The sequence below is a fragment of the Ranitomeya variabilis genome, chromosome 2 (assembly GCF_051348905.1).
Source record: "Ranitomeya variabilis isolate aRanVar5 chromosome 2, aRanVar5.hap1, whole genome shotgun sequence".
Lineage (NCBI taxonomy): Eukaryota > Metazoa > Chordata > Amphibia > Anura > Dendrobatidae > Ranitomeya > Ranitomeya variabilis.
The window spans coordinates 261,781,379-261,801,327 of record NC_135233.1 but is presented as its reverse complement, the minus strand read 5'-3'; the positions used below and the strand labels follow the sequence as shown (position 1 = coordinate 261,801,327).

The 19,949-nt window shown below is 48.0% G+C and overlaps 1 protein-coding gene across 1 annotated transcript in view; it reads right to left on the bottom strand.

The window, feature by feature from the left end:
• AGPAT2 (1-acylglycerol-3-phosphate O-acyltransferase 2) overlaps nt 1-16,219 on the bottom strand; it is a 40,179-nt gene extending 23,960 nt beyond the window's left edge. The window contains exon 1 of the mRNA XM_077284792.1: nt 15,469-16,219. Within this exon, the coding sequence (XP_077140907.1) occupies nt 15,469-15,656 (188 nt within the window). The 5' untranslated portion in view covers nt 15,657-16,219. The remainder of the gene's footprint in view (nt 1-15,468) is intronic.
• Between the last annotated feature and the right edge of the window lie 3,730 nt (nt 16,220-19,949).

The window sequence follows — 19,949 nt, the reverse complement described above, 5'->3', positions numbered from 1 at the left end:
GGCCGCCTCAGAGATTTGTTCGGGTGCTGGGTAAACAGGATGTAGACAGGGCAGGTTTAGAAACAAACTCCCATTCATTGACATGAAGCAGAGATCTTAAGGCCCCGTCACACATAGCGATTTACCAACGATCACGACCAGCGATACGACCTGGCCGTGATCGTTGGTAAGTCGTTGTGTGGTCGCTGGGGAGCTGTCACACAGACAGCTCTCTCCAGCGACCAACGATCAGGGGAACGACTTCGGCATCGTTGAAACTGTCTTCAACGATGCCGAAGTCCCCCTGCAGCACCCGGGTAACCAGGGTAAACATCGGGTTACTAAGCGCAGGGCCGCGCTTAGTAACCCGATATTTACCCTGGTTACCAAAAAAAACAAACACTACATACTCACCATCTGATGTCCGTCAGGTCCCTTGCCGTCTGCTTCCTGCTCTGACTGACTGCCGCCGTACAGTGAGAGCGCAGCACAGCAGTGACGTCACCGCTGCGCTCTGCTCTCACTGTACGGCCGGATCTCAGTCAGAGCAGGAAGCAGACGGCAAGGGACCTGACAGACATCAGATGGTGAGTATGTACTGTTTGTTTTTTTGGTAACCAGGGTAAATATCGGGTTACTAAGCGCGGCCCTGCGCTTAGTAACCCGATGTTTACCCTGGTTACCAGTGAAGACATCGCTGGATCGGTGTCACACACACCGATTCAGCGATGTCAGCGGGACCTCAACGACCAAAAAAGGTCCAGGCCATTCCGACACGACCAGCGATCTCGCAGCAGGGGCCTGATTGCTGGTACGTGTCACACATAGCGAGATCGCTACTGAGGTCGCTGTTGCGTCACAAAACTTGTGACTCAGCAGCGATCTCGCTAGCGATCTCGCTATGTGTGACGGGGCCTTTAGAAATAGTCAGGACAATATGCTGAACCTTTTATTGTCCAGTGATGACACTTGGCCACAATCTTATCATTAAACAATCACCACAGACTACACTGGATGTGAATTTGCTTTCCTGCAGAGAGTGCACAGCAAATGGCTGACAAAGGCAGATAAGTGGATTGTGTGTTCACTGCTTAGAAACTCAATATAAAGCCACTGGGCCTGATAAGAAGCCAATAGAGGAAGTGGCTTTGGCATGAGATGTACTTAAAGCGGCTGCCACCAAAATGCCAATCACACATCAAATCACGATGGAGACCCCCACTGATCCTGAGGTGGTGAGGCATGTGTGCTCATTTAATAGCTATAACAAAGAAACTTCTGGATGGCATTTCTATCTGTTTCTGGGAAAGCTGGGTGACTTAACAAGAACAGGAACCAATTTCAGGTTGAATGCTCCAATTTCACTGAGGATAACTCGCATCATCCTGGTGTCTTATCTCGTCCAGCTCCAGAGCTCTAGCAAAACCTATAAAATGCAGAAATTCGATATAAAGTCTGCAGAGTGTGCGGAGAAGTTGTGAAGTCAGCGCTCACGTGATCAGCCCCACTAATTGTAAAGTGACGCGGCATAGTTGAGCGGAGATCATTAATACTCTGCTGCTTATCTCCAGCCCTGACTATTCTTAGAGCAGCAGCCTTGGCTTTAGACCTTTGTAACTACTGCTTGTTTCCTCTCACCTTCAGGTGGAGTTTAATCTATGGACGCCCACAGCTATGCAGTAAATATTCAAGAGGCCCAGGAGGCTATTAGCAGGGGTGTCAAACTGCATTCCTCAAGGGCTGCAAACAGGTCATGTTTTCAGGATTTCCTTTTTTTTCCACAGGTGATCATTTAATCACCTGCACAGAATGATTCCAGCACCTTGTGCAATGAGAAGGAAATCTTGAAAACACGCATGGTTTGAGGCCCTCGAGGAATGCAGTTTGACACCCCTGCTATTAGGATACAGCGCCATGGCAGGAGCGAAGGAAATGGGGAGAGACGTGTGACTGACAAGAGCCGCTATAAGGCTTGGAGCCGCTATAAGGCATGGAGCCGCTATAAGGCATGGAGCCGCTATAAGGCATGGAGCCGCTATAAGGTCTGCAGTCGCTATAAGGCATGGAGCCGCTATAAGGTCTGCAGTCGCTATAAGGCATGGAGTCGCTATAAGGCATGGAGCCGCTCTAAGGCATGGAGCTGCTATAAGGAATGGAGCCGCTATAAGGCATGGAGCCGCTCTAAGGCTTGGAGCTGCTATAAGGAATGGAGCCGCTATAAGGCATGGAGCCGCTATAAGGTCTGCAGTCGCTATAAGGCATGGAGCCGCTATAAGGTCTGCAGTCGCTATAAGGCATGGAGTTGCTATAAGGCATGGAGCCGCTATAAGGCATGGAGCCGCCATAAGGTCTGCAGTCGCTATAAGGCATGGAGCCGCTATAAGGCATGGAGCCACTATAAGGTCTGCAGTCGCTATAAGGCATGGAGCCGCTATAAGGTCTGCAGTCGCTATAAGGCATGGAGTCGCTATAAGGCATGGAGCCGCTCTAAGGCATGGAGTTGCTATAAGGCATGGAGCCGCTATAAGGCATGGAGTCGCTATAAGGCATGGAGCCGCTATAAGGTCTGCAGTCGCTATAAGGCATGGAGCCGCTATAAGGCATGGAGTCGCTATAAGGCATGGAGCCGCTATAAGGCATGGAGTCGCTATAAGGCATGGAGTCGCTATAAGGCATGGAGCCGCTATAAGGCATGGAGCCGCTATAAGGTCTGCAGTCGATATAAGGCATGAAGCCGCTATAAGGCATGGAGTCGCTATAAGGCATGGAGTCGCTATAAGGCATGGAGTCGCTATAAGGCATGGAGCCGCTAGAAGGCATGGAGTCGCTATAAGGCTTGGAGCCGCTATCATGGAGTCGCTATAAGGCATGGATTCGCTATAAGGCATGGAGCCGCTAGAAGGCATGGAGTCGCTATAAGGCTTGGAGCCGCTATCATGGAGTCGCTATAAGGCATGGAGTCGCTATAAGGCATGGAGCCGCTAGAAGGCATGGAGTCGCTATAAGGCTTGGAGCCGCTATCATGGAGTCGCTATAAGGCATGGATTCGCTATAAGGCATGGAGCCGCTAGAAGGCATGGAGCCGCTATAAGGCATGGAGCCGCTATAAGAAATGGAGCCGCTATAAGAAATGGAGCCGCTAGAAGGCATGGAGCCGCTAGAAGGCATGGAGCCACTATAAGGCATGGAGTCGCTATAAGGCTTGGAGTCGCTAGAAGGCACGGAGCCGCTAGAAGGCACAGAGTCGCTAGAAGGCATGGAGCCGCTACAAGGCATGGAGCCGCTAGAAGGCATGGAGCCGCTATAAGGCTTGGAGTCGCTAGAAGACATGGAGCCGCTAGAAGGCATAGAGTCGCTAGAAGGCATGGAGCCTCTACAAGGCATGGAGCCGCTAGAAGGCATGGAGCCGCTATAAGGCATGGAGTCGCTATAAGGCTTGGAGTCGCTAGAAGGCATGGAGCCGCTAGAAGGCATAGAGTCGCTAGAAGGCATGGAGCCGCTAGAAGGCATGGAGCCGCTAGAAGGCATGGAGCCGCTATAAGGCTTGGAGTCGCTATAAGGCTTGGAGTCGCTATAAGGCATGGAGTCGCTATAAGGCATGAAGCCGCTATAAGGCATGGAGTCGCTATAAGGCATGAAGCCGCTATAAGGCATGGAGTCGCTATAAGGCATGGAGCCGCTATAAGGCATGGAGTCGCTATAAGGCATGGAGTCGCTATAAGGCATGGAGCCGCTATAAGGCATGGAGTCGCTATAAGGCATGGAGCCGCTATAAGGCATGGAGTCGCTATAAGGCATGGAGCCGCTATAAGGCATGGAGTCGCTATAAGGCATGGAGCCGCTATAAGGCATGGAGTCGCTATAAGGCTTGGAGCCGCTATCATGGAGTCGCTATAAGGCATGGATTCGCTATAAGGCATGGAGTCGCTATAAGGCATGGAGTCGCTATAAGGCATGGAGCCGCTATAAGGCATGGAGCCGCTATAAGGCATGGAGCCGCTATAAGGCATGGAGTCGCTATAAGGCATGGAGCCGCTATAAGGCATGGAGTCGCTATAAGGCATGGAGCCGCTAGAAGGCATGGAGTCGCTATAAGGCTTGGAGCCGCTATCATGGAGTCCCTATAAGGCATGGATTCGCTATAAGGCATGGAGTCGCTATAAGGCATGGAGTCGCTATAAGGCATGGAGTCGCTATAAGGCATGGAGCCGCTATAAGGCATGGAGCCGCTAGAAGGCATGGAGTCGCTATAAGGCATGGAGTCGCTATAAGGCTTGGAGTCGCTATAAGGCATGGAGCCGCTAGAAGGCATGGAGCCGCTATAAGGCATAGAGCCGCTATAAGGCATGGAGTCGCTATAAGGCATGGAGCCGACCTAACTGGAACTGAGTGATAATATTCGTATCTCAACTGGAAGCCACATCGCGACTATTTCCTTCATTGCCCATTAGCCAAACTCCTTGGCAATGTTGGGAGAAGTCAGATTTTGGTACAAACTTGTGCAATAATCAATACATTTCCTTCTGTAATTGACCCACCTTATAGCAGAATAGTAATTATAAGATCAAACAATCGCACCACCGACAGGAGAGCCAGATATAGTGTCTTGCAAAAGTATTCGGCCACCTGGAACTTTTCAACCTTTTCCCACATATCATGCTTCAAACATAAAGATACCACATGTAAATTTTTGGTGAAGAATCAACAACAAGTGGAACACAATTGTGAAGCTTAATGAAATTTATTGCTTATTTTAAATTTTTGTGGAAATTCAAAAACTGAAAAGTGGGGCGTTCAATATTATTTTGCCCCTTTAACTTAATACTTTGTTGCGCCACTTTTTGCTGCGATTACAGCTGCAAGTCTCTTGGGGTATGTCTATCAGTTTTGTACATCGAGAGACTGAAATTCTTGCCCATTCTTCCTTGGCAAACAGCTCGAGCTCAGTGAGGTTTGATGGAGATCGTTTGTGAACAGCAGTTCTCAGCTCTTTCCACAGATTCTCGATTGGATTGAGGTCTGGACTTTTACTTGGCCATTCTAACATCTGGATACATTTGTGAACCATTCCATTGTGGATTTTGCTTTATGTTTGGGTTCATTTTCTTGTTGACAGTGAAATGAAAGAAAAACTGATGACTACGTAACGGATCATTTTTCCATAGACTTCAATGTAAAAAAAAAAATTCACTTGAAAACGGGTTTTTTATTACGCTGGACAAAAAAGTTGTGTCTACACAACTTTTTTGCTAACTGATTGCTGCAGGATCCTTTCTGATCACTACTGGGCATGGGAACATAGCTGCTTTGTTAACATAAAGTCTGTGGAAAATGGATCTGTTAATTTGCCATCCGTTTTCCTTTAATTTTTAAAGGATCTATTTTTTGCTAGATACATTACAAATGGAAGAAAACATGTGCCTAATTAATGGATCTATTTTCCATAGACTTCAAAAAACTTTTTTTTGCCAACTGCATTGCTGCTGGATCTTACTGATCTCTATTGATCCTGTGAATATAGCCTACTTGGCTTCTCCTGGAATATCTGGCATCTCTATATCTGTTGTACAGAGTGTTGTTGGCCTAGTTTTCCCACTGATGCTACTTGTATCACCTCTCCCTTCTAACACTGAAGGCCCCCCATACACGTTAAATGAACAATGATCAAACCCACCAATTTCGGGGAGACTGAACGACTGTGTACAGAAGCCTATTGTTTGCAGGGGAGATGTGCCTCTGCCAGATGAGTTATGCAATGGCTTCTTCCTCTCTTCCCGTGAAAAATACATAGATGTTCGGCCAAGCACTCATGTACATGGGGAGTCGCAAGAGCTAGCTGTCGGCCAGAGGACAGGAATCTCACATGTATTAGCCAGTAGTACGATGGCCAGCTTTATCAGTGGGATAACCAGGTGGGCATAATTGGCCTGCGTACCCAATGTTAAAGCTAGGGTACGCAGGACGCATGCAGACGTAGGCAGAGCTGAAGGAAGAGGCGCGACAGTGGGCAGGGCATCACGGAGGAAGAAGGCTGCCATCCGCAGCCCTGCCGAACGCTTTTGCTGGCCTAAGAGAAATGGTGTGAAAGCCATCCGGAGGTAGCAGCGCTTTGGACGCAATGCATGGTCGTTGCATCCAAAGAACTGGCGTCTATTGAACACAGGTGCATCTGCATGTGTTCACTGAACCGTGTGGATTCACCAGATCCAATACATTCTATGGGTGAAATTTACATGCTGCAATCTGGAGAGTCGCGCCACATGTCCGTCTCCACGGGTGATCCGCAGGTGTCTCTGGACACTATGCTGAAACATCAGACCGCTGCGGGTTTGGCGTTACACAAGTACATTGCGTCAAACCCACAGCAAATACTGATTGTGTGCAAAAAAAAAAAAATTGTTAAAAAGGATTGTTGACTACTTTTCAAAACTTTAGATAAGATAACGATCATGTTAAGAAGATACAGCTGATTATTTAATGAAACTAGAATCCTCCATCGGTAGTCTCTGCCGGGACAGGAAGTAGGAACATCCTGAAACCAGTCACCCGACTGCTACGGAGCAATTGGCTGCAGGGTGAGGTTGCAGTGGTCATGTCAGAGATCACCAGAGCTGCAACACTGGAGGGGGGTTATTCTAGTAATAAGTGTTCATTCTTTTTTTTTTTTTTTTTTTTTAAATTCCTGACTAGTTTATAAGGTGGCAGACTTCCCCTTTAAGAGACATCCTAGTGTAATAAAATCTATATGAGCGCACCGCCCTTCAGCGAACAGGAAGCTGTGAGGTGGAGGAGAGGTGTGCTCCAGAATACAGAAGATTCAACAATCCCTTTAAGTAGGGGTGCCCAACATTGACAGAGCTTATGGCTGCAATACATGGCTTACATTGATGGGTCACACTATAACTAACGTCACTTAGTGTAAGGTTCATGCCGAATCTAAGGAGAAAGAACATACAGAGTGACTGCCCACAGGGCTTTCCTGTGCATAAGGCCTTGGAGCTATGAGGTGACATCAGGGAGGCTGCCATTGTGAGTCATCTCCCACCAGTCTCGCTGGGATGGGACGCATCACACGGGATGGGCAGATGCACTTATTCGCCCCCTTGGTCCACCCACATATCTGTACAAATACCTGCTCGTCATGTGAACACCATCAGCATGAAAGAGTCTCTATTTGCCAATGACATGAGTCAACCCTAAAAAAAAAAATCACATCTTATACTCCAGACACATCCAGAGCTGCATTCAAGACTGTCGATTTTCTGTCATCGCTTATTCTTTCTGCTCGTTCTGTGGGAAAGTCAGAGCTGACATCAGGCATACACATGAAGAAAACTTTCAACAGCAATTGGGTTTGTTATAATGTGTCATTGTAGGGAAAAGGGGTGAAAGGGAACCTGTCAGCTGAGCGGATACCTGCCGCACAATCCGTGGGCTCCGTACATCAGCCACTGGCTGTACAATCACAGCATTTCAGAGGAAAAACATAGTGTTACTAGCTGCCGGGGGCTGAGCCGCACTGTGCATTAGTGGCTTCTCCCCGCCCGCTGACAGTGACTGACAAGTCTCCTCTCTGGCTGTACAGGCGTATAGGCAGAGAACTGTCAGTCACTGTCAGCCGGCGGGGAGAAGCTGCCAGGAACCCGCATTTACAACACAGTGTAGCTATTAAAAGGTAGGTTTTTCTCTGAAACGCCGCAGCCTACGGTTTGGGCAGCATGGATCACCTGTCAGGTTCCCTTTAAATATTTGTCAATTATCCTCACCGATCCTAACACAGGGCCACCACTCTAATTCCGGGACCATGGGATCCCTGCAGTCGAATCCCAGCAATCCCCTGGGTAGATGATAAATTGCACAGTTAGGAATAGTCCTGTAGGAGAACAAAACAGACAGGATTCTCCGCACCGACACAATGAAACATGCCCTCAGCTGTGGGAGCAGGACCTGGTCAGGACAGCCTGATGGGGTGAACTAGATCTTTTGGAGTCACTGAGAATAGTCAGGAAATGAAAGCAGACGTATATGAGAGAGATGACGAGAGAGGTGTAGAAGTAATAATAATCATGATTTCCATATGGAAGCCTCCACACCACCTGCCATAAGTAAGATCACTGCCAGGGCAGAGGAATCGGAGAGAATCTGTCATTGACTAATTATTTATACATCCTACGTAACCCCTTATGGGTGCAGCACGTTTTGGAGCTGCCATGTGTGACTTTATGGAATGCATGGACTTATCCCAGTGATTCTGGTGTATCCAGGTAACATGGGACTTGTGGAAGCAGAGTAAGGGTATGTGTCCACGTTCAGGAAACGCTGCGTTTTTGACGCTGCGTTTTTGACGCTGCGTCAAAAACGCAGCGTCCAGATGTTACAGCATAGTGGAGGGGATTTCATGAAATCCAGACTCCACTATGCGTTAAAAAACGCATGCGTTTTTGCCGCGAAAACGCATGCGTGGTGCGTTTTTTCGAAACGCAGCATGTTGCTACAATGAGCAAAACACGCAGGCACACCGCAGGTGACCTGCCAGTGACCTCAGGTGCAGTTTTGGTCAGGATTTTACTTGCATAAAATCCTGACCAAAGCCTGAAGCAAAACTGAAAGTGGAAACATACCCTAACACAGCCCTTCTGTAGGAAATAGACACAAATATTCACATCCCAGCCATGAATGACAGTGATGGGAACATCCCTTTAGTTATTTACACAGCATTGTTAAAGTGAAATAATAATTTAAAAAAAAAATCAATTTTTCAACTTCTATACCCTTTCAGTGTCCAATATGTTGTGTCCGGAATGTGCCACTGGAAAATCACACACCATAAATAATGCCGTATCTTTCATAAGAGACTGGCTGTGACAGTCCTCCGTATTAGTGATCCACCACTTTCCCAAAGTTATGTCATGATTTTAGGGGGATAAGAAGGGATTCACCATTCTGGACAGAATCTATGGCTGTAATGTGGGGGGCTTATTCTGGAGGCGCACCATTCACTTTTGTAGAGCAGATTTGGCTTTGGGTTAGTAAGGAGGCGATGACAATTTTTATATAGATTTCTAACTCGAGAGAGGGGGCACTGCCTTGTACAATATCATCTAGGACTGGCGCGCATGAAAAGTGGATAAGTGGCAGTAATCTTACCCAGTTGTGCACAAATAGTCACAACTGCCCCGTAAGGTTGTAATTCTCCACTTCCCGCTGCCGTTGGGATCCGAAGGTGTTTCAAGAGTGAATAGAGCAACGTGTAGATGGCCCAATGGCAGGTGATGCCTGGATGGGGTTGGCATGGACTCGTGGCATAAAAGAAAAAGGATTTATTCATAGAATAAAACACACCAAAAACGCATCAGTGTGGGTTTTGCTCCTTCATCAGGTTCTTTTACAATTACAAAAAAGTAATCTGGCAAAAAATCCGGGAAACACCCAGAAGAAAGCGGGTCCGCAGACCAATAGCATACGTCAAATACTGAAAAGTACAGATAAGGAGGATTTGTGGATAATCTGGTATCCCATATAATAAATCCAAATCCAGAGAGAAAGTACATGCGGTTATTCTGTAGTTTCAAAGTACTACAGACTTCTTCATTTGTAGATTGTGAGCCTTCGCGGGCAGGCTCCTCTCTCCTCCTGTACCAGTTATGACTTGTATTGTTTAAGATTATTGTACTTGTTTTTATTATGTATACCCCTCCTCACATGTAAAGCGCCATGGAATAAATGGCGCTATAACAATAAATAATATTATTATTATTATTATTATGGACAAGAAAAGCAAATACTGAAAAAGAACATCTGGAATACGATTTTTAAAATGCTAATTCTGACACTTGACTGCGCAGAGTGAGGCCAGTCTCACACGTCCAGATAATTCCGGCACTGGAAAAATCGGTACCAGAGTTATCCGTGTCCGTGTGCTCACGTGGCACATCAGTGTGGCACACGTGCGGCAGCAGTGTGCCGCCCGTGTGCCGACTGAGGACCACACGGACCGTGCAGGAGACAGCGCTAGAGTTAAGTGCTGTCCCCTGCTTTTGGTGCTGAAGCCGGCATTCATTCCTTCTCCCCAGCAGCGTTCGCTGGAGAGAAGGAATGAAAAATCAAGGTTTTGTTATTTTTTTTGTGTTTAAAATAAAGTTCAGGGTCACCTCCCGCCTCCCTGTGCGCCCGCCCGCTTGCATTAAAATACTCACCCAGCTCCCGCGATGCCTCCTCTCAGCGCCGGCAGCTTGTCCTGTGTGAGCGGTCATGTGGTACCGCTCATTACAGTGGTGAATATGCCGCTCCACCCCTATGGGAGGTGGAGCCGCATATTCATCACTGTAATGAGCGGTACCACGTGACCGCTCACACAGGACAAGCAGCCGGCGCTGAGAGGAGGCATCGCGGGAGCTTGGTGAGTATTTTTCTGCAAGCGGGCGGGCGCACAGGGGGTGGGGGGTGACCCCCAAACTTTATTTTTAAAGAAAAAAAGCAAAACGTAATTTTTCATCTCTTCTGTTCTGCAAGCGCTGCTTTCAGCCGAGCAGGACAGAAGGGATGAATGCTGCCTTCAGCACCACAAGCACAAGCTTACTGTAGCGCTGTTTCTCCTGCGGCGGTACGTGCACATGGAGGAGAGTGCACACTGTTCTCCGTGTGCACGTGTGCGGGACGCTTTGCGGACCGTGCTGCGGAGAAAAACGGACATGTCTCTGTGTTTTGCACACGAACACACGGTCCGTGAAAACACGGAGACATGTGCATAGACCCATTCATTTGAATGGGTCTACATGTGTCAGTGTCTCCGGTACGTGAGAAAACTGTCACTACATGTACCGGAGCCACTGACGTGTGAAACCGGCCTTAAATATGGATTCAATGCACTTTGGGAAAAATGTTTGTATAGACTGGCCCGCCCGTTCCCCAGACCTGAATCCGAATGAACACATCTGGGACATCATGTCTCGCACCATCCACCAACGTCACATTGCACCACAGACTGTCCAGGAGTTGGCGGATGCTTTAGTCCAGGTCTGGGAGGAGATCCCTCAGGAGACCATCCACCACCTCATCAGGAGCATGCCCAGGCGTTGTAGGGAGGTCATACAGGCACGTGGAGGCCACACACACTACTGAGCATCATTTCCTTGTCTTGCGGCATTTCCACTGAAGTTGGATCAGCCTGTAACTTCATTTTCCACTTTGATTTTGAGCATAATTCCAACTCCAGATTTCCATGGGATATTAGTTGTGATTTACGTTGATCATTTTTAGGTTTTACTGTTCTCAACACAATCCACTATGTAATGAAAAAAGATTTACAACTGGAATATTTAATTCAGTGATATCTAGGATGTGGGATTTTAGTGTTCCCTTTATTTTTTGAGCAGTGTGTATTACACTTGTAATTTCTAATTGAATAGGACATTTTAAAAGAAATGTGAATTAGGCCTAATTTCTAGATATTTATTATTTTAATATTATTTATTGTCGGATAACCCTACTTTTCTAAATGGCGTTTTTTGGAGGATGTTGTGCATCAAAAATTTGCTCTATGGCTTTGCCGACTTGTGAGAGTTTCCTGGTTGTTTCGTCGGAATACTTTTTTTTATAAATAACTGTTTTTTTCTTTTTTATCACAAAACTTGATGAAGGTGAAAAACCTTCTGTAATTTTTTTCTTTTTTATTTTATACTGTGACTCCACACCACCCTTTTCCAGGTAGTGCTTGCCATCAGGTTGTTCATAAGTGGCTCTATCTTCTCAGATTTGTAACTTTTTTTTTTCTTTATATTTTTCAGTCTTATGAGGAAACTAACATCTGATCTCTTGGTTGTGAAATAATGAGTTCAATACTTCTGCAATACTTACATGCTGCAGACTAAGGGTATGTGCCGCCCACAATCCAGAATGGGCGCGTTTTGGAAACAGCTTACCTGCACTGAGACCAAAACTCTGCGTTCTAGGTTACAAGCACAGTGGATGGGGTTTATACAAATCCCATGGTCACTGTGCATCTATTTGACGCTGTGGAAAATCACCTGCGGTGCGGCTTAACAGGCAGCAGCATGGCAATTATCTGCAGAGGAGACAATAGTCTCCGCTTAGTAGTGGCACCCCTAGCTGTTCATTAGATGCGGTAAATCCACATGGTTCAATGAACACATGCAGATTTACCTGCATGATGACAACGCAGCATTTTGAATGCAGAGAAAATATACTACGTCCAAAACGCCACTATATACTGATCGTGGGCACATAGCCTAAGGCAGAGCGGCTGACACGGCAGGATGGCAGCTGTATAGTAGGGATGACACCTGCTGCTGATGGCACTATTACTGCGCCACAATCATGTATTTAGATTCACCCTGGAGATCTGGACAAACACGCAACTTTCGCAATGGCAACTCGCTTGTTTTAGGTTCAGCTCAGCAGAGAGAGCATACCTATACTATCAATCAGAATAGGACAACTGCATAAGGCCCACCATCCGTGCATGCGAGCCTGGATATTTAGATAGCTCACATTTATATGAACGTGATGATACCAAAAATGTATATTTTTAAAAATGTTTTAATATTTGGACTTTTAAGTGGATAAAAGCCTCCTAACCTTATGCCAAAAAAACAGCAGCCATGGCCCATGGGTTCTTCTAAGCAGCTGCCTAGCACTCTGAAAATGATAGAGGCCCACAAAGCAGGAGAAGGCTACAAGAAGATAGCAAAGCGTCTTTTAAGGTACCGTCACACTAAACGATATCGCTAGCGATCCGTGACGTTGCAGCGTCCTCGCTAGCGATATCGTTTAATTTGACACGCAGCAGCGATCAGGATCCTGCTGTGATGTCGCTGGTCGCTGAATAAAGTCCAGAACTTTATTTGGTCGTCCGATCGCCGTGTATCGTTGTGTTTGACACCAAAAGCAACGATACCAGCGATGTTTTACACTGGTAACCAGGGTAAACATCGGGTTACCAAGCGCAGGGCCGCGCTTAGTAACCCGATGTTTACCCTGGTTACCAGCGTAAAAGTAAAAAAAACAAACAGTACATACTCACCCAGCGTCATACCTCCCCCAGCGTCTGCTTCCTGACACTGACTGAGCGCCGGCCCTAAAGTGAAAGTGAAAGCCGCTGTGCTGTTAGGGCCGGAGCTCAGTCAGTGTCAGGAAGCAGAAGCTGGGGGACGCTGGGTGAGTATGTACTGTTTGTTTTTTTTACTTTTACGCTGGTAACCAGGGTAAACATCGGGTTACTAAGCGCGGCCCTGCGCTTAGCAACCCGATGTTTACCCTGGTTACCCAGGGACCTCGGCATCGTTGGTCGCTGGAGAGCGGTCTGTGTGACAGCTCTCCAGCGATCAAACAGCGACGCTGCAGCGATCGGCATCGTTGTCGCTATCGCTGCAGCGTCGCTTAATGTGACGGTACCTTAAGTTGCCCTCTCCTCAGTTCGAAATATAATTATGAAAAGTCGGTTAATAGGAATAGTAGAGGTCAAGATAAGGTCTCGACGACCAAGCAAAATTTCAGTGAGAGCTGTACTGCAGTACACAGGTAAAACCCATCAGCAACCCTCATTCATGTCATGAGGGAGTCAGTGGGCTCCTGGAATGGCATGTCCCCTAGACTGCATGCCTTAAATGCTACTGTCAGGGACTGATAGCAGCACTGAAGGGGTTGATGGCAGAAATCAGAGCATGCATACAGTTGTTGGTTGTATAACAGTTCCTGAGCCTGTGCCATGCATCTGTACCTGGGAAAGGGGTAAAAGGGCTATTTGCAGCGTTTAAACATATCACATGTGCATTGAATAAGTAATAGCTTGTGGGCAGGGCCGGCGTCAGCACCCGGCGTACCCGGGCAAGTGCCAGGGCCCTGGCGAGACAGGGGGGACCATTCAGGGCCGGCGTTAGGGGCAGCTGCCAGTGCCTAGGGCTCCGCTCCCCCAGGGGCCCTCAGCTAGCGGCACATCACGCAGCTGCTATGGGGCCCCTGTGAGGCAGGGGGGGCTCGCCTGTGGCAAGCGCCAACTCCCCCGCTGCCGCTTTGAACTTTACCGGCAGACGCAAATTCAAAGTTCAAAGCAAATGATGGAGGAGAGAGCGTCACCTGACGCTCCCTCTCCCATCATTCCCCACTCTGCTTCTGACACTGCGGGTGCGCGATTACGTCATCGCGCACTCGTTGTGTGTCAGGCAGTGTAGCGGCAGTCGCCGAGACCGGAGCAGGGAGGGAGCAGCGCGGTGCGGGAACATTGAGAGAGGTGAGGAGTGTTTTTTTTTTAACTATAACAGTGAATACTAGATTATGGGGCCATTCTTGGGGGGAGGGGGGCTGTGCTGTATACTACATGTCTGTGCTATATACTACATGGCTGCGCTATATACTACATGGGCTGTGCTATATACTACGTGGGCTGTGCTATATACTACATGGGCTGTGCTATATACTACATGGCTGTGCTATATACTACATGGCTGTGCTATATACTATGTGGGCCGTGTTATATACTACGTGGGCTGTGCTATATACTACATGGCTGTGCTATATACTACATGGCTGTGCTATATACTACGTGGGCCGTGTTATATACTACGTGGGCTGTTACATGCTACGTGGGCTGTGATATATACTACATGAGTGTTCTATAAACTACATGGGCCGTGTTACATACTATGTGGCTGTGCTATATACTATTTGGGCTGTTATATGCTACGTGGGCTGTGCTATATACTACATGGCTGTTCTATATACTACGTGGGCTGTGTTATATAATATGTGGCTGTGCTATATACTATATGGGCTGTTATATGCTACGTGGGCTGTGCTATATACTACGTGGCTGTGTTATATGCTACGTGGGCTGTTATATACTACATGGCTGTGTTATATGCTACGTGGCTGTGCTAGAAACTATGTGGGCTGTGTTATATACTACATGGCTGTGTTATATGCGATCATGAATCGTGGTATGTGTTAAAGGGGGGGCCCACTGAGACTCTTTCGCCCGGGGCCCTCAAAAACCTGGAGACGGCCCTGCTTGTGGGGTCCAAACAATGGTACCCCTGCTGACACCAAAAGTGGGGCTCTGGAATGCCCTATGATAAGGCACTTCACCATTCATTTATTGACAGTGGGACTGCCAAGTATAACAGAATACAGAGCTCCATCCTGAGGGGGGGCATTTCAGAGCCCCGTTCATAGGAACAGTGGAGGTCCCAGCATTTGGATCACCTACTGTTTCACAAGTTATCACCAAAAGTTGCTGCCCTGTTTAACCATAGCAATAAACTAACCAGTGTCCACATCATCATGAAATATCAATGTGCATGGAGATGACAAACCAAAGGCATCACTTGCTCACCTGTCCACTGATATTGATCCTATTCTTATGTTTACCTCCATAACACTGTATGTAAAACCCTACACCTTCTTCTACACATGAGCAAACTAAATCATTTTCCTTGTGAAAAAAAACCCAACACATTATTTCTACTGGCTCACCTCATATTGTCCACTGTTCGGCCTCCATTTTTCAGCAGACACACGGGCGCTGCCAGCGCAGACAGGGTAAGACAGAAGATGCAATAGGAGATGATTTTAAAGTGGAATTTAAAGGTGCTGCTGATTTGCATCAGTAGGAAGGGGACGAGGATGACCATGGTGTACAAAAATACCCACCACAGATCCATCCTGGGACCTGAACCCACAGGAGAAGGGGTAGTAAGGTGCAAGTGTATGGACTGGAGGAGTTAGGAGCTGGCACAATGAAGGAAGCAGGCAGTAAAGGCTTGTCATATGACAGAGCCTGGCCACTGACAGTTACAAGTTGTGATTAGGGGCAGCTGGGAGGAGAGATGGAAATCTGCAGGCAGGTGGGGCAGGAATGCAGGGGAAAGGTGTGTGCACTCTGTACAAGCAGAGAGGCACTACAGACTATAATAGTGCTGGGGGCTGGCAGAGGATTTAGGGTACTGGTGTTAGCAAAAAAGATAGCAAGTATAAAGTCCGCAGGAAAGTAAGCCTCAGGGTGGAGAACAAGGTGGGAGACTGGTCAGGTAGCTGGTGCAGGCCCCCTCTCCACTCAGCAGAATAACTGTCACCTGTCAGATGAAGGTCAGGGTGGGCTTCTGGCATAAAGGGGGCACTGCTCTCATCTCCAGTGACTCTGGGACTGGAAAACATAAAACACAAGAAAGGAAAAGTTGTGCTGCTGAGATCAGGAAGACGCATGAGGAGGAGGAGGAGGAGGAGCAGTCTAATGAGAGGGAGGCTGCAAACTGTCACATGGGGAGTGTCAGCAACAGAGGAGAGTCAAGAGCAGGACAGTGACACAAGCCTGACAGGACTGAGCTCATGTAGCAGCAGTCACATGAGTCATGAAGGCCTGAGCCTAATGAGAGAGTACAGTCTCAGGAGAGAAGCTGGGGGCAGGCTCATAACTAAAGTTAGGAGCAGTTTAATAAGAGAGTGCAGTGTAATTAGAGAGAAGCTGGGAGCAGTCTAATGAGAGAAGTCCAGTGTCTTTATAGAGAGCCTAATCTCTTAAGAGTGGACAGGATCAGTCTAGTAAAAGAAAGTGCAGTACAATTAGAGAGACCATAAAATGTAATTAGACCATGCCATCCCATAAGAGACAGGTTGGGGGCAGTCTAATAAGAGAGGGTGCAGTTTAGTTGTGTTGAGAGCATGATGTCCTGAGGTAGTGTCTGGGAGAAGTCTAATAAGACAGACTGATGTGTGCTTCCAAAGAGCAGCAACCTCTATGATCTGTCTCTTTTGGGCATGTCTGCTGAGTAAGCACGTCTTATTACTTGGATCTAGCTTTTCTTTTAACCCATCTTACTCCTTCACCATGTTTACCTACGCCCTTACAGTGTTTGCTCCACTAACCCTCTCTTTCCTTTCCCAAACAAACCCCAGCACTCTCTAACCTAATAATTATCTCCCCTTCCCTCTTACCTCTCCACCTGTCCTCCTCTGCTGACCTGCTCCTCAACTTCAAATCTGTCCTAAGAAAACATAAAACAAGTCGGCCACTCTTTCTCCCACCTGCTCTCCCTTTCTCTGCTTTTCCTCACTGCTGGAGACAGATCTACCAACCCGGGACCCCCACAGCTCATACCTCCCACTCCTACCCCCTCCTATCGCTCCCTATCTAATATGAACTACCGCAATCTTTCCAACATAAAATCCATGCCCCTGATGCCCACCCCCCTGCTCCCTCTCTCTGGAGCACTCTGGAATGCCCGCTCAATCTGCAATAAGCTTCACGTGATTCATGACCTTTTTCTCTCTCGCAATCTTGCCTTCCTTGGCCTCACAGAAACATGGCTAACACCCTCTGACACCACTTCCCCTGCTGGGCTGTGTTACGGAGGCCTCCACTTCACCCACACCCCTCGACTCGGCAACAAACATGGTGGAGGAGTGGGTCTTCTCCTTTCTTCTAACTGCACCTTTAACCCAATCCCACCTCTACCCTCCCTTATCCTCCCCTCTTTTGAAGTCCACTCTGTCCGCATCTACGCTCCCTCCAACCTCCAAGTGGCCGTCATATACCGACCTCCAGGCCCAGCCACTGCCTTTATTGACCAATTCTCCATCTGGCTTCTTCACTTTCTGCTGACATTCCCACCATCATCATGGGTGACTTCAACATCCCCATTGATACTCTTCAGTCAACAGCCTCCAAACTTCTGTCCCTTACCTCATCCTTTGCACTTACTCAGTGGTCCTCCGCAGCCACCCACACAGACGGACATACATTAGATTGGTATTCACCCGTCTCTGCTCTCTATCTACACCACCTTCCCTCGATCCGACCACCACCTGCTCACCTTCTCATCCCTGTCCTCCTCACCTGGTCATCCATGTCCAGCAAAATGCGCACCCCCGCAGAAACCTTGCACACCTAGAAGCCCACACACTCTCTGACTCTATCCTACCACTGGCATCCATATCCTCACTCCACGACACAGACACTGCCACTGCTTTGTACAATGCCACTCTTGTATCAGCTATTGACACAGTTGCCCCTCTCGTCCATGGCAGAGTGCGACGTATCAATAGACAACCTTGGCACAATAACACCACTAAAAAGCTCCAGCAAGTGTCCAGGGTTGCGGAGCGGCGTTGGAAAAAAACACACCTGCAAGACGACTTCACTGCATTCAAACAGGCAACACTCGCTTTTAAATCTGCTCTCACCTCTGCTAAGCAGGCCTACTTCACAACCCTCGTATCTTCCCTATCCTACAATCCCAAACAGTTATTCAAAACCTTCAACTCCCTCCTCCGCCCCCCACTGCCCCCTCCAACCTCCCTCATCTCTGCTGAGGACTTTGCCACACACTTTAGAAATAAGATCGACCAAACAAGGCAAGTCTTCATTGTTCAACCACCACAACCCCTTTGTATACCAGACCCAGGGCCGGACTGGCTATCGGGCATTTCTGGCAAATGCCAGAAGGGCCGGTGCCTGCAGAGGGCCGCTCGATCTGTCGCCCCCTTCATGCTGTCAGCCGGCGTTCTGTTTTCTGCAGCCAGCACACTAGGCAGCATCAGCTTGCCTTGCGCACAGGATCGCGCTGCACTTCTAAAATCACTGCGGCCTCCACACTAGACAGGATGAAGTTGATGGCCGCGGTCTGATGTTCTGAACACCAGCTGTGATGAGGTAACATAGACACAGGGCAAGTAGCAGAGGGAGAGGCGCGCTCTGCTCTTCTGTGCTGCTGGGACCCTGCCACTTACTGCAGCCTGGGGTCAGGAGTCTGGACATCAGACGCCCACTTCCTCCTGTTCAGCGAGGCGGCAGGGAGAGAAAGGATTTACGAGCTGCTGATAACTTTACCCTGAGTGCATGGAGCAGATTAGAAGCACAGAAAGCCCAGAGTTGTACCTGGAGCTAGCTAAGAGGCAAGCTCTAATAGAATTAAGAAAAAAATGCTGTGTCCACTCTTCTTCCCTCAAAAAATCACCACTCCTGTGGTGAACTATACTCACAGCATGCCATAGGAGCTGCTGTACATGCTGGGAGTTATAGTTCTCAAAAGCTGGGAAAAGGCAATGTGCACACGTAGTTTTGATGGCTGCGGATTTTTCCGCAGCAGATTTCAGAAATCCCCAGGTAAAAGGCACTGCATTTTACCTGCAGATTTACCGCGGATTTATCGCAGTTTTTATGCGGATTTTGTGCGGATTCCACCTGCGGTTTTACAGCTGCGGATTCCAATTATGGAGCAGGTGCAAACCGCTGCGGAATCCGCACAAAGAAATTACATGCTGCGGAATAAACAACGCTACGTTCCCGCGCGTTTTTTTTCCGCAGCATGTGCACTGCGGATTTGGTTTTCCATAGGTTTACATGGTACTGTAAATGCATGGAAAGCTGCTGCGGACCCGCAGCTGCAGATCCACTGTGGATCCGCAGCAAAATCCGCAACGTGTGCACATAGCCTAATAGTCAACCATGGGACATAGATGGCACCTGTGGGATCTTATGGCTGAGGGTATGTTTCCACTTGGCGGATTTGCTGTGGATTTGATGCAGTGTCCTATCCGCAGCGGCCAGATGTTACAGCATAGTGGATGGGATTTTATGAAATCCCTACTCCACTAAGCGTGCACTGACACCTCCGCGACGTCATCCCAGGTCCTTCGCGTAATGCATCCCTGGGAACAGAAGGCGCTGCGTGCACCGCTGAGAGGTGGGAGGACTCCGGGGGCCATCGGAAGGTAAGTATATCAATATTTTTTATTTTAATTTTTTTGTTTTTACAGGGATATGGTGCCCAGTCCGTGGAGGAGAGTCTCCTCTCCTCCACCCTGGGTACCAACCGCACATGATCCACTTACTTCTCGCGTGGTGGACATAGCCCCATGAGGAAAATAAACAGATCAATGCATTCCTATGTGTTTGGAATCCCTGCGATTCCGCAAAATAATTAACACGCTGCATTTTTTTCCGGAATGCGTTTTTT